At 43.3% G+C, this 14,651-nt stretch overlaps 1 protein-coding gene across 1 annotated transcript in view; it reads left to right on the forward strand.

Moving 5' to 3' along the window:
- Nucleotides 1–1,203: 1,203 nt before the first annotated feature.
- The window catches only part of LOC127008468 (uncharacterized), a 34,358-nt gene continuing 20,910 nt past the window's right edge, over nucleotides 1,204–14,651 (forward strand). The window contains exon 1 of the mRNA XM_050880614.1: nucleotides 1,204–1,334. Within this exon, the coding sequence (XP_050736571.1) occupies nucleotides 1,331–1,334 (4 nt within the window). The 5' untranslated portion in view covers nucleotides 1,204–1,330. The remainder of the gene's footprint in view (nucleotides 1,335–14,651) is intronic.

Below are 14,651 nucleotides of genomic sequence, written 5' to 3' on the forward strand. Positions count from 1 at the left end.
CATAGGCCTCGAGAAGGCTCCCGGAGAAACGAGCAAAGGGGCGGGGAGCAAGGCGAGCCGTCCGCGCCCCACGGAGCGCGGCCAGGCGCCAGGCGGGAAGTGTGGCGCGGCCAGGCGCCAGGCGGGAAGTGTTGCCAACTCGCATATATTTTTGCTACATGTTCTTGTATGATCTAAAATATACTGTAACATTCTAGACTGTACTGTTCTGGATATATATAGGAGAAGAGGGCGAGAGAGTCCCAGTCATAGTAAGCTAGTGTTAAGTGAAGAGTCAGAGTGAAGTGTACTACTAAGGAAGAATATTAAACTACAGAAGCTGTGCAAAGTGTTTACATATCTCCCTCCCACGGAGTCTCCTGACGGCGACACGGAACCCAAGTAACACGTCCGGCATAACAATATTGACACATTGTAATATTATGGCACAACGTATTGACATGTGGCGAAATATCATTATGCGTCTCCGTGGTGCAGTGGTTACCGTGTCTACCTAGATATCTGTGGGTCCGGGTTCGAATCTCAGCCTGGGGAGTTGGCGCGCAGCCCACGTGGGGAGAAGGTAAACTGTGGTAACCTGGATTATCACAGGCTCAAGGGTCAACGTTACGGAGATGAACACCGAGGCCACGCGTATAGCTCTTATATATAGCGTAAACCCCCAACTTTTCCTTTCACCATTACCTAATAACATTCACTACTGCGAGACGGAAAACGACCCTGAGAATTACCTTTTCCTTCACCAATCACATCCTGTTCTATTATTTTGACCTCTTGCACGGAAAACCCCACCGCCGCTCACCTGCCGGGGCCGCGGGTGAAGGGGGAAGGGGAGGCAGGGAGGGGTGAAGGACTGAGGGCTGAGACAGGAAAGGGGTGGAGGGGGAAGGAACCTGTGTGAAGAGGTGGGGAAGGGAAAGGGTGAAGGGGTGAAGGGCAAGGCAAGGGAAGGTATGAAGGGAAAAGAAGGGAAGAGGTGAAGGGCTGAAGAAAAGGGTGAAGAGGGAGGCAGGGAAGGGGTGAAGGGGTGAAGGGCTGAAGAAGAAAAGGGGTGAAGAGGGAGGCAGGGAAGGGGTGAAGCAAAGGGAGGGGTGATAGGGGAGGCAGGGAAGGTTTGAAGCAGGAAAAGTTTGAAGAGGCAAGAGGTAGCAAGAGTAGGGGTGAAGGGGGAGACAGGGAAGGGGTGAAGGGGGTAGAGAGGTGAAGCAGAGAAGGTGTGAAGCCGCCACTGAGACACCACAAAAGCTTCAGTCTGACCCTCGCCGTCAAACCGGGAGGACGTCTTGAAAGTGGGGTTCCTATACGCTAACTCGGCCGCCGTGACTGGAACATGGGTGAGTGGGAATCTGTGTTACTTATTAGTATTTCAAGATTCTCGTCTCCATGATTCTTTTTGTTTGCGGTTTACTTGTATTTCCTGAAGATTGGGATCGTTGTGCATCATTAGGGGACTTTAGGGATTTAGTTGCGAATTGTTTATTAGTTTTTATTCCTTTATTTGTCTTTCTTCCTTCCTCCTTCTGCGTCCTGTCTTCCTTTTTTAGTTTCGAATTGTTCATTAGTGATTATTCCTATATTTGTCTTTCTTCCTTCTTCCTTCTGCGTCCTGTCTTCTTTTCTTCACTTAGTATAGCTTCAGTGGATGTAAGGGTATAGTTTTCTTTTCCTGGGGACGGTAAACTTTTCCGTCGTGTTTTCTTGCAGTTCTAAACCAACCTTGCCTCCATTTACTTGCTCTTTCTCTTTCTTCCCTCCCTTTTCTGTTCCTGACTTTCATATCTCATTATAGCTCCAGTGGGTGTAAGGGTATAGTTTTCCTTTCCTGGGGACGGTACATTTTTCCGTTGTGTCTTCTTGCAGTTCTAAACCAACCTTGCGTCCATTTACTTGCTCCTCTTTCTTCCCTCCCTTTTCCTGACTTTCATATCTCATTATAGCTCCAGTGGGTGTAAGGGTATAGTTTTCCTTTCCTTGGGGTGGTAAGACTAATGGTAAGCAGGTAACCGAACTTATTTTATTTTTACAACAAGGGAGACGGCTCAAGGGCAACAAAAAGAGTGTAGAAAAAAGTCAGTTATTCACCGCTCCCACAACAGACAAAAGAGAGGTCAATTTCAATTTCTAAGATGATAGCCCAGCCCTGCCCTTCTCTCCCTCGTAAAAAAGGATAAGTCAGTCTCCTATTCCCTCATTTTACGTCTATATAATGCACATAATAGCATCTTAGGGAAGTCCATATTCTTCACTATCATCAGGGTCTGGTAACACTGAGATACAAGGCGTCCGATATCCACGTTCAAGAAAATAACTCGGGTTGTTTATCTTATTTATTGTTATTTTTATTATTTATTATTGTTTACATGTTTTAGCTGGTTGTTGTTTGTTCGTCTCTCTCTCTCTCTCTCTCTCTCTCTCTCTCTCTCTCTCTCTCTCTCTCTCTCTCTCTCTCTCTCGGGAACGTTGCTCTCTGCGTTGAACCAGTTTATCGTTAGTTTTTATAAAGGAAGATGAGTCGATTTCCTGCAGTACTTCCTTTTCCTATATATGGTGAAGAGTGTCTGTTGCTGTTTGTCTTTGCATTCGTCTCCACACCTCGGAAGCGACGTTGTAGCTATACGAGGGTGTGCTTTGGTTATGGAAGTGTGTGTGTGTGTGTGTGTGTGTGTGTGTGTGATTTGCTTGCTTGTTTTCTTCCTTCCTTCCTTTATTTTCTGTTTGTTTGTTTGTTTGTTTATTTGTATGGTTGTTTCTTTCGTTTTCTTTCTTTTTATCTCTTCCCTCTTCCTTTCTTTAATATTTCTTTCCATTTTCTTTCCTCCTTCCTTACTGATTTCATTGACCTAATTTTCACATTCGTTTATTATTAAAGAGAAAAAAACACGTTCCAAGCATTATTAAAAGAACATAGATGCTAAAAATAGTGTCAGGATGTGATTAGTAAAACACACACACACACACACACACACACACACACACACACGGAGCTTCCTTCAAGAGATTTCTATGCACACAAGGTAGTGAGTTCTTGAGTGAATGAGAGATGTGCAAGCTGGTTTGTTTGAATGTATCTTTTTTTATTGCTTTTTTGTTTTAATTCGTTTTCTTTCTTATTGTTTCTTTCCTTTTGTTACTGTTCCTCTTCTGTTCTTCTTTATTGATTTTCTTGTGCTTATTCTTCTTGTTATTCTTCTCCTATAGTTCTTTATCTTTTTTTCTTTCTTTTGTATTTCTGTTCATCTCTAGTTCTTCTTGTTCTTCTTGTTCTTCTTGTTTTTGTTCTTCGCGCTTGTCAGTATGAATGTATGTATGTATGTATGTATGTATGTGAGGTAGTCTTTCTCCATGTGCGTATGGGGGGGGGGGGTCTGTTTATCTGTCCGTCTGTCCGTCTGTCTGTCAATCTGTGTTTTCTCTCGTCTTCTCTTTTCTTTTATCGGCGGAAACTATAAAATGAAAACTTACTATTGTCTTCCTGTCTTCCCTTGTCATCTCCACCTGGCCCCATATACCTATTGTTAAGGAAATAGGTCTCTCTATCTATCTATCCATCTATCTATCTAACTATCTATCTATCTAACTGTCTCTCACTCCTGATGTCATTGTTTGTTTTTGTCTTTTTTCCTGTTCGTGGCAATAACAGAGAGAGAGAGAGAGAGAGAGAGAGAGAGAGAGTGTTCAAGCATGTAGAATTTGAGTAAACACCACGAGAAAGTTTACCAATATAATATAAACACATTCCTCTCTCTCTCTCTCTCTCTCTCTCTCTCTCTCTCTCTCTCTCTCTCTCTCATCACCATTAGGAGGGCAGGCGGTGGTTATGGTGGCAGCAGTGTTACCAACGCCATGGTGGTGCTATACCCTTGTTACCTATTTGAGGGCCGCCCGCATGACTGGCAACGCTGCGGCTCACGACAGGTGGTGAAGGAAAGTGGAGCGTCTCTCTCTCTCTCTCTCTCTCTCTCTCTCTCTCTCTCTCTGTTACTCGCCTTCTACATCACGGAAAAGTAGAATTAGTCGCCAAACAATCCTAATTTCGCCCGTGTCATAAGTACATAATAATAATAATAATAATAATAATAATAATAATAATAATAATAATAATAAACGTGAATTGTTACCGAACCTTTCTCACGCGATGAAGAATTTCCCTGAGAGAGAGAGAGAGAGAGAGAGAGAGAGAGAGAGAGACGTGGTAGTCGAGGAAAGCAAATAAACAATCTTTTCAACTACTTTTGTCTAGATCTTGTCAAATAATTACATGAGATTTTCTTTTCTTTCTTTCTTTCTTTTTGGCAGTCCGGTGAGAGAACTGAAGTCTTTGATGATTACTTACTTTCTTATCTTTTCATCGTTACTATTTGCTCTGTTTTCAAGGTACGTGTGTGTGTGTGTGTGTGTGTGTGTGTGTGTGTGTGTGTGTGTGTGTGTGTGTGTGTGTGTGTGTGCATGCTTCTCATCCTCAATATTTACAGTGACTAGACAGAGGAGTGAAGAAGCGCTGAAAAGTGACATTGAAGAAAGAAAGCTAAGATTGGAAGGAGGAGGAGGAGAAGGAGGAACAAAAAGAGGAAGAGAAAGATGATGATGATAAGGAAGAGGAAGAAGAGGAAGAGGAGGAGGAAAATGGTGATGATAAGGAGGACAAAGAGGAGGAGAAATTTGTGTATTAGAAAAGGGATCAAACAGAAGAGCTTATTTGAAGAGCTTTAGTGGAGCGATGAAGAGAAAGAGAGGAAGTATTTGAGGGTTGAGGAAAATGAACTGGAAGAGGAGGAAGAGGAGGAGGACGAGGAGGGAGGGTGTTCGTTGAATTGCAGTGGTTATAAGGGTCAGTTTGTGGAGTGACTTGAAGGGGTAGAGTGGGAGGGGAGGAGGTGGATTAGGAGGGAGAGAAGGTGGAGAGGAGGGAATAGGAGTGGGAGGTGGAGGTTTAATTTCTGTATCGTGGTTGTAATGGAGGCGAGGGAAGTGTGTTATCACTACTACTACTACTACTACTACTACTACTACTACTACTACTATTACCACATTTGCTGGACGGTTTCTACGCTGTACTTGGCAATGATTTTCCGGTCAGTTAGGTCGGTTTCACACACACACACACACAGAGTACGGGAAAGTTTCATTACTAATAGAAACTTCCGTGGTGTTGATTCGAGTGTGTGTGTGTGTGAGAGAGAGAGAGAGAGAGAGAGAGAGAGAGAGAGAGAGAGAGAGAGAGAGAGTGAACTTGAGTGCAGTGGAGTTGCTCTTCATGAGGGGGTGCACGTATAGAAAATCATAACACTCTACTGACATTATGATCTGTTGAAGGCTTCGTATGACTGGTGGGAAGAAAGTGACTCTAGCAGGAGGTTCTGTGCATATGGCGGGTGGCGTGAAGGGTTGAGATAGACAAAAAGGAAAGAAGTGAGTCCCGTGAGAGAGACTGCAATATATTTTACATCAAACTCTCGCTTCACAGACAAGTAGCCATATTTAAGTCACTTCATCTACAGTCATAGTGCACGTACTTTCACTATATATAACGTATACACACACATCATAACGTATATTGACTTTCACTCCTACAAACACCACCAGCAACGCCCTCTACAGCCATGCATCAGAAGTCTGGTCTTCCCATACACGATTCGTCTCGGTCCGCTGGTCACAAAAACTTCAGTCATAACTACACGGTTTATCTACCTCTCCATTCCTTACAAGCATCGTCATCTGTTCTCCCTCACCATCCTTCACTATATTTGGGCCCCAGACGGTGGAGAATCGAGTCATCAACACCATATATCACCTCGACCGCCACTGCAGCGACCATGACAGTCAGACGCTTTCGGCTCTCGGCTCTCACAGCAACTATCTCCAAAGGCCACGGAGGAGATTGGTCGGGCTCCCATGATTATTTTTCACGTTCATGGTGTAGAAGGCTTATCAAACTAACAGTAGGGATATAAAACTACCCTTAGAAATCCCTAAAACCTCTATGAAAGCCTTATCAAATGTGGGTATGTGTTTGAGAGTATGGGCCAGTGTTTTTCACGTTCATGGTGTAGAAGGCTTATCAGACTATCACTAGGCATATAAAACTACTCTCGGAAATGCCTAAAAACCACTACGAAAGCCTTATCAAATGTGGATATGTGTGTAAGCTCCGAAAAGTGCGAAAATATGGACCTCGCTCTCTTCCCGTGACTGCATGAATCTCCCCTAGTCCACTTTCTCTTGCTTCTCGCTGTTTTGTGTTGCTTTATTTGTAGCCACGACGTTATTAATCTCCCCCAAAGTAGCTAGATTAATTGACATGACTGTGCTCTCCTTTCTAGCTTGTTTTCACTTCACATATTCCCTGTTTAGTCGTGTAATTATGATGTTGTGTGACTTGAATTGCTTTATTGTAGCCTAGGCGTTGTTGATCTCCACGAAGACGTCTCAATGAATTCTCAAGACCATTCTCTCGTATTTTGCTCGTTTTCACCTCGTATGTTCTTGCTCGTGTTCATGATGTGTGTCTTGCCTTGCTTTCTTATGTGCATCAAAGTCTATATATATCAAGTCAAGTCGCACGCAGCTCTGTGGGAGGAGACACGGTATATAGAGACTTTGATGTGCATGGGGGTGAAATTTTATCCGTTTTGTGTAGGTTGGTCCCAGTCTGTTAGTGGAGCAGGCGGATTTTATTTATAGTGAGTGCCGTGATGTATGCCTCTTGCTTGGCCTGTGCTGCCCCCCCCACCCACCCATAGGCTACACCGGTGCTCCTCTTGAAAATTGAATAGTTGGGAAAGCGTGAAGGAAGGTGTTAGTCGGAGTTCGCTTCTAAATACGGGAAAGAAAAAGAAATGAACGTAAAGAAATCATAAGAGGTAATGAATGGAATAAAAGATAGATAAGTGGAGCAGAAGGAAGTATAAAAGAAAGATGAAACAATGAAAATCGAAATATAAAGTGGAGAAAAAAGAGAGAGTGAAGGAAGATGATGGTTACTTGGTGTTTGCTTCTAAAAGTGGGAAATAAAAATAAATGAACGTAAAGAAAGTATATAAGACGTAATGAATGGAATAAGAGATAGGCTAGATAAGTGGAGCAGAAGGAAGAATAAATGAAAGATGAAACTGCGAAAAACGAAATAAAAAGTAAAGACAAAAAAACGAGAAGTAAAATGGAAAGAGAAAGAGAGAGGAATACAGGAAAAATAAAGCACACAGTCATTATATATTCATGCACTTGTTACCAATGCAGACAGTCACTTCCTGCTTCTTCGGTTCCCACTTTTCTTCCCCGTATGACGCAATAATTACCCTAAAAACCGATAGATGGGGCGAGAACACAGCCTTTGCGACCGTTACTAACCGCCAACACACACACACACACACACACACACACACACACATCTGTTTTTCGTCCACTATATAATAATTTGTCTCCTGTTTGGTGTTAATGTTTGTATGTCTTTCTCTTCTTCCTCGTCTTCTTCTCCTCCTTCTCTTGTTTTTGTTCTTCTTGTTCTTGTTCTTCATCCTTTTCTTCTTCTTCTTCTTGTTTTTGTTCTTCTTGTTCTTTTGTTCCTATTCATGTTCTTGTTCTTGTTCTCGTTCGTCTTCCTTATCTATCTTCTTTTTCTTCTTCTCGTTGCTGATATTGTTATTCTTTCTCTCTTCTTCCCTCGTGGCATTGTTGTTGTTATTGTTGTCATAAGGGTTGGAGAGATGCCAGAGGAAGGAGGAAAGGAATGGCAGAGAAGAGGAGGAGGAGGGAGGGAAGGGAGGGGCGGGGCTGGCGAGGTGCAATAGAAGGAGGAGGAGGAGGAGGAGAAAGAAGAGAGGGTCAGGAGGAGGAGTTGCAGGTTGAGGAAAGACCCAAGGTTGAGTGAAAGTAAAAGTGAGAGAGAGAGAGAGAGAGAGAGAGAGGTTATGTAACTTTCTATTTCTTTGTTTTTCTTCTTCCGTGTCACGTGTTTTTTTGGTATTGCGTCATCAATATTATTAATTAAAATGCTACTCGTGACAATCTCTTCCTTCTTTCTTTTTTCTTTCTTTACTATTTCCTGCTCTTTACTTTCTTGACTTTATTTTCATTCTCCATTTTTCTGTATTATTTTCTGGTCCTTCTTTCTTTCCTTTATTTTCTGTTCGTTCTCTCTTTCTATCTTTCTATTCTTTCTTTTTGTTCAGTCTTTCTTTCTTTCTGTTCCTTCATTCTTTCATTTTTTATTATTTTCTGTTCATTCTTTATCGTTCTGTTCATTCTTTTTTTTCATAATTTTCTGTTCCTTCTTTCTTTCTTTTTCATTTTTTTTCTTTATTTCTATTCATTGTATCATTCGTTTTTTTATTCATTCTTTAATTCTTTCTCTCTATTCCTTCTTTCCTTCTCTTATTTTCTGTCCTCTCTATCTTCTTTTATCATTTCCCGTCCTTTTCCTAATCTTTCAAAACCCTCGTGTGTTGAAATTGCTTTCGTATAGTTCTTTGCATAAGCGTTTTAATTTGCATTCATTTATATTATTAATTGTTTCATAGAATTTACTTTCGCTGCCATTGTTCTCCGGGTTGAAATGAAGAGTGCATGATAAATAAATAAGAGTTATGATGGAGAGGATATATAAAAAGCTTCATTATATATTAAGTCTGGGGTTGCGTCATGGTATTAGGCTAGTCATTAAGTCAGTACCTAGCTATTGTTTTGGGTTCCTCGTCCTCCTCCTCCTCATCTTCCTCTTCCTCTTCCTCCTCTTCATCGTCCTTATTCTCATTCTTATCCTTCTTCTTCTGGTTATATCTATCATCTTCTTTCTCTTTCTTTTCATCTTCCTCCTTTTCTTTCTCGGTTTCCTCCTCATCTTCCTCTTCTTCCTCCTCTTCATCGTCCTTAATTATAATTCTTATCCTTCTTCTTCTTCTTCTGGTTATATCTATCATCTCCTTTCTCTTTGTTTTCCTCCTCCTCCTTCTCCTCTTTTTCCTCCTCGTATTCTTTTTGTTTCCTTCTCTTTATTCTCCTCCTCCTCCTTCCTTTCTCGTTTTCCTCTTCTTACTTCTCTTCCTCCTCCTTTACTTCTTTGCTTTCTATTGTTCTTTCTTGCCCTTATTTTGTTTGTCCTCCTGTTTCTTCTTGTTATCCTATTTCTTTTTATTCTGTTTCTTCTCCTCCTCGTTCTTATCTTTCTTTCTCTTGTTATATTTCTCCTTCCTTTTCTTCTTCGCTTTCTATTGTTCTTTCTTTCTTGTCCTTATTTTGATCCTCCTTCTCTTCTCCTCATTGTTATTCTATTTCTTATTATTATTCTGTTTCTTCTCCTCATCCTTCTTATCTCTCTTGTTATATTTCTCCTCCTCCTTCTGCTTTGCTTTCTATTGTTCTTTCTTATCCTTATTTTGATCCTCCTTCTCTTCTCCTCCTTCTTGTTATTCCATTTCTTCTTATTATTCTGTTTTCTTCTCCCCATCTTTCTCTTTCTTGCTTGTTTCTCCTCTTTTTCTCACCTCCACATACGCTGCGTCACTCCCACCACACCAGGTCACCGCCCTCACCACCACCACCACCTTGACCCCACGCCCTGCCCACGCCTCACCTTGACCGCACGCCCACACGCCCATCGTAGACTCTCACTTTCCCTTTCTCAGTATCCCCGCCCACGTAATAGGATTCTTTGGGCCGCGGGTCACAATGAGAACGATGGAAACAGCTCAAGGTTATTATGGGTTAGTTAGGCTATCGTGTGTGTGTGTGTGTGTGTGTGTGTGTGTGTGTGTTGTCGTTGAAGCCGGATTATGGTGATGATTTGGTGGTGGTGTGGTGTGGTGATGGTGGTGGTGGTGGTGGTGGTGGTGGAATTGGTGTTGTTGTTGTTGGTGGTGGTGGTGGAGGTGGTATTGGTATTGGTGGTGTTGTGTTGTTGTTGTTGTTGTTGGTGGTGGTGGTGGTTTTGTTCTTTATTATTATTTTGTTTTCTTTTTTTCTTCTTTCTTCCTCTTCCTTCTTTCTTTCTATCTTTCTTTACCATTTTCTGTTCTTTCTGTCTTTCTCTGCCTTCTTTCTTTCCTTCTATCATTTTCTGTTCCTTCCTTCTTTCTGGTTCCTTCTTCTTCACGGGCTATTATCCTCTTCCCCTTCTTCTTCCTTCTCCTCATCCTCATTTTTAACCTTATCCTTATTTTTGTTCTCCTCCTCCTCCTCCTTCTGGTTATATTGATCAATCTTTTTCTTTCTCCTTGTTTTCCTTCTCCTCCTTCAATTCCAACTCCATTTCTTTCTTCTCGTTTTCGTCTTTCTGCTTCTCCTTCATTCTTCTTCACTTTCTATATATTTTTTTATTTATTTTGCTCTTCCTCTTCCTCTTCCTCGACCTTCTTACCTCTTTGTTTCCTGTTTTACTCCTCCTCGTCCTCCTCCTCCTCTTCCTCCTTCTCCTCTTCACACACACACACACACACACACACACATACATACATACATACATATATAGCCTAGTGGTCGTCTTTGGTCAAACTTCTATATTAGGCTAACTTTCTTTTTCTCTCTCTCTTTCTCTCTCTCTTTCCTGACCCTTTCTTGGTTCGGTTTGTCTTGGCGCGGTGCCTAGAAATGCCGACCAGTATAGTGTGTCAAGTTCGAATCCCAGGGTGAGTTTTATTAGTGTTTTAAGAGGTTTTCATGTAGCTATTGTGGGTTTGTTATCTCTCTCTCTCTCTCTCTCTCTCTCTCTCTCTCTCTCTCTCTGGTAATGATCGTTTTCCTCTCTTCTTTTTTCTACTTGTCCATCTCCTTGTCCCTTTTTTTTGTATTTCTTCTTCTTTTTCTTCTTCCTCTTCTTCTTCTTCTTCTTCTTCTTGGAGGGAGAGAAAGTAGACTGATGGAGAAGGAAATGGAGAGTGAATGAGAGACGGAAGTAGCGGATTAGGAGGAGGAGAAGGAGGATGAGGATGAGGATGTGAAAGGGACGAGAGAGAGAGAGAGAGAGAGAGAGAGAGAGAGAGAGAGAGAGAGACGAGGGCAGCCTGCACTCAATACCAAAAGACCTACATACATAAGAATAACCGTAGTATTAAACAAGAGCAGATTGTGTCACTTCGCAAAGCCGGATCGCCCACACACACACACACACACACACACACACACACACACACACTCACTCACACGCGCACGTAAATACAAACAGACACACACAAAACAACTTTCTAACTCAGATGTTGTACTGATGTGAGAGATGTGAGGAGGGGGATAAAAAGGAAGGTTCAAGGACGAAGGGAAGATGTGGAGGAGGAGGAGGAGGAGGAGGAGGAGAAAGGGTTGGTTATAGAGGAGGAGGAGGAGGAGGAGGAGGATACGAAAGAGGAAAGGGTTGGATATAGAGGAGGAAGAGGAGGAGGAGGAGGACGCTTGAGGAGGATAAGGAAGGGGAAAGGGCTGGATATAGAGGAGGAGGAGGAGGAGGAAGATGAAATAAGATGAGTCCTTTGTGTTATATTTTTTTTGTGTTGTTGTTGATATGTGGATTTGTGTGATAATAAGTAATGATATCTTGTTTTCTCATCTACCTGTCTGTCTGTCTGTATTCTTAGGGTCAGTTCACCTGTATATGCACCAGAGTGACCACCTGTATTAATTAAGGTAGCCTACACACCTTGCCGCCGGGCCCAGCAGGTGTCCGTGGCCCATGTGTTTATGTAAATATGTGTAAATTGTCGCCTTGTGCCTCTACCCCCCTCACCTCCTCTTCCTCCCCCGTTCCCTTCTTGTACATTGCGTCCCCTTATATCATCTCTCACTCCCTCTCTTTCAGCGTTGCCAAGTTGTCGTACACTGAACATTGCATTTATAATTTTTAGGCTCGAAGACTGTCGTAACCACACATATAACGATAGGAAATTAAAGTTAGCGTTAAAACTGTTAAATATTGATGGGTTTCGTTCTTTTTTGCTACAGTTATCGGTCAGAAACTACAAAAAATGCAATGCGCTGAGTACGATAATTTGGGAACGCTGCTCTCTTTCCCTCTCACTCACTCGCTCCCTCTCATGGCCATTTTACCCTCTCCTCCTTTTCCTCATGTCCATATCTCCTCTTCTTTATACCGCTTCCTACCTCTTCCTCCCACTTTCCCTCCTGTTTATTGCCCCTCCCTGTAATATCTCTCATTCCCTCTCTTTCCCTCTCACTCGCTCCCTCTCATGGCCATTTTACCCTCTCCTCCTTTTCCTCATGTACATATCTCCTCTTCATACGGTCATACCCCTTCCCTCCTTTTCCTCCCCCTTTCCCTCTTGTATATTGCCCTTCTTTATAATCTCTCTCTTTCCCTCTCACTCCCTCCCTCCCTCTCATGGCCATTTCACCCTCTCCTCCTTTTCCTCATGTCCATATTTCCTCTTCATACGGTCATACCCCTTCCCTCCTTTTCCTCCCCCTTTCCCTCTTGTATATTGCCCTTCTTTATAATCTCTCTCTCTCCCTCTCTTTCCCTCTCACTCGCTCCCTCCCTCTCATGGCCATTTTACCCTCTCCTCCTTTTCCTCATGTCCATATTTCCTCTTCATACGGTCATACCCCTTCCCTCCTCTTCCTCCCCCTTTCTTCTTGTTTATGCCCCCCCCCCACCTCTCTTTATAAGGCTACTTGTTTCCTCACTCTCCCTCATGGCCATATTAGTCCCTTTTCTTATGACCTCACCCCCCTCTCTCCTCTCTTCTGCCCACTCTTTCCCCCTTTCCTTCTTGTTATTTTATGCCCCCTCCACCCCACTCAAGACCTCTCATTCCCTCTCATTCCCTCTCATGGCCCAACCCCTACTCCTTTATGGTCACACACCCCACCTATCTCTTCTATCCATGGCCATCCCCCACCCACCTTGTCCATGCCCCCCTAACCTCACCCATTTCTACCCATGCCCCCCCCCCACCCCCACCCCCACCCATCTTGTCCATGCCCCCCTGACCACATCCATTTCTACCCATGCCCCCCCCCCACCACCACCACACCCATCTCCCCTATCCATGGCCACACTACCTAACCCAACCTTTGTATCTGTTCTATGACGCCACATCCCCTGGTCACACTATCCCTCCCCTCCCCCCCAAACATTATTCTCCCCTCCTCTCTTCTCCCCTCTCCCGCCCCCCTTCGCTTGGTGTGGGTGCCTCTTGTAGGTCGGCCCCTCCCCTTCTCTCCCCTTCTCCCCTCTCCCCCTCCTCCTCCCCCCTCCCCTCCCCTTCTCCCCTCTCCCATCTCCCCACCCCTCCCCATTACCTTTCACCGCCTACACACAGCTCCCGGCGGCCTACTACCTAATTTTGGGGTCGTGATACACTTATTTTTTTTTACTCTCTCTCTCTCTCTCTCTCTCTCTCTCTCTCTCTCTCTCTCTCTCTCTCTCTCTCTCTCTCTCTCTCTCTCTCTCTCTCTCTCTCTCTCTCTCTCTCTTACGTAATTTATCTTTTTTTATCGTTTATTATCCATTTAACTTAACATTCGTGTCTCAGTTTTATTTATTTATTCATTTATTTATATTTTTTGTTTGTTTCATGAGAGTAAATATTTTCCCCATTCGAGTATGACTGAAAATATATGTAAAAAGAAGTTCACCATGAAGGGTTTGTAATCTCTTCGGCATCGTATTCGGCTTATCACTATTTTTGAGATAAGAAAAAAAGAGAGAGCGAAGAAAAAGAAAGAAAAGACAAAATCTCCCCGATGACTCATGACCGAAAACAAAGAAAATAAAGAAAAAACAATGACTCGACCGAATACAAAGAAAAATAAATAAAAAGAAAAAAATGACGACCGAAAACAAAGAAAATAAAGAAAAAAATAACTCGTGACCGAAAAAAAACAAACAATGACTCGACCGAAAACAAAGAAAAAGAAAGAAAAAAAGAAAAAAAACAATGACTCGACCGAAAACAAATAAAAACAAAGAAAAAAATAACGACCGAAAACAAAGAAAAAAGAAAAAAACACTCCCCGATGACTCATGACCGCGCGCTTATGACCTAATGGACTCAGACTAATGGGATGTAATGACCCACTGCGGTGCTCTTTACTTTTCCCGCTGTGACCTGGTTTTCCTCGCAGCCTGACCCTCATGACCTATTATCACCTAACTAACTAACAGGCAGCATACGGAGGGGGTGCGTTGCTTCACTCACTCGCCGCTTCTACCCCATCTTCCCTCCCCCCTCTCTTGTTTATGGCCCCCTCTCATAAGACCTCTCACTCCCTCTCTTTCCCTCTCATTCCTTCCCTCTCCCTTTCTCTCTTGTTTATGGCCCCCTCTTATAAGACCTCTCACTCCCTCTCTTTCCCTCTCATCCCCACAGTACCCCCTTCCTCATGGCCCTACCCCCATACCCCCGTAGCAAGCCCCCACCCAGCTGCCCTATCCATCCCAAGTCCCTCCCGGCAGGTTCGATCGACTTGCCCCAGACATGAATTGCGTGGGCGTCCCCTTCGTCTCCACTCAGCATGGGAAGGAAATCAAAATAAGGGTGAATAAGAACTAACGGGGAAGGAGCCAGAGGGAGGGAGTGAGGGAGAGAAAGTCGTATACAAAGAGGAAAGTTTTAATGCAAAGAGAAAAGGCAGCCTACCGCCCTCTCTCCTCCCTCTCTCCCTCCTTCTTCCCTCTTCCTCCCATCCCCTTTTCTTCCCTTCCTTCT

This window comes from Eriocheir sinensis, chromosome 37 (genome assembly GCF_024679095.1).
Source record: "Eriocheir sinensis breed Jianghai 21 chromosome 37, ASM2467909v1, whole genome shotgun sequence".
NCBI classification, from domain to species: domain Eukaryota; kingdom Metazoa; phylum Arthropoda; class Malacostraca; order Decapoda; family Varunidae; genus Eriocheir; species Eriocheir sinensis.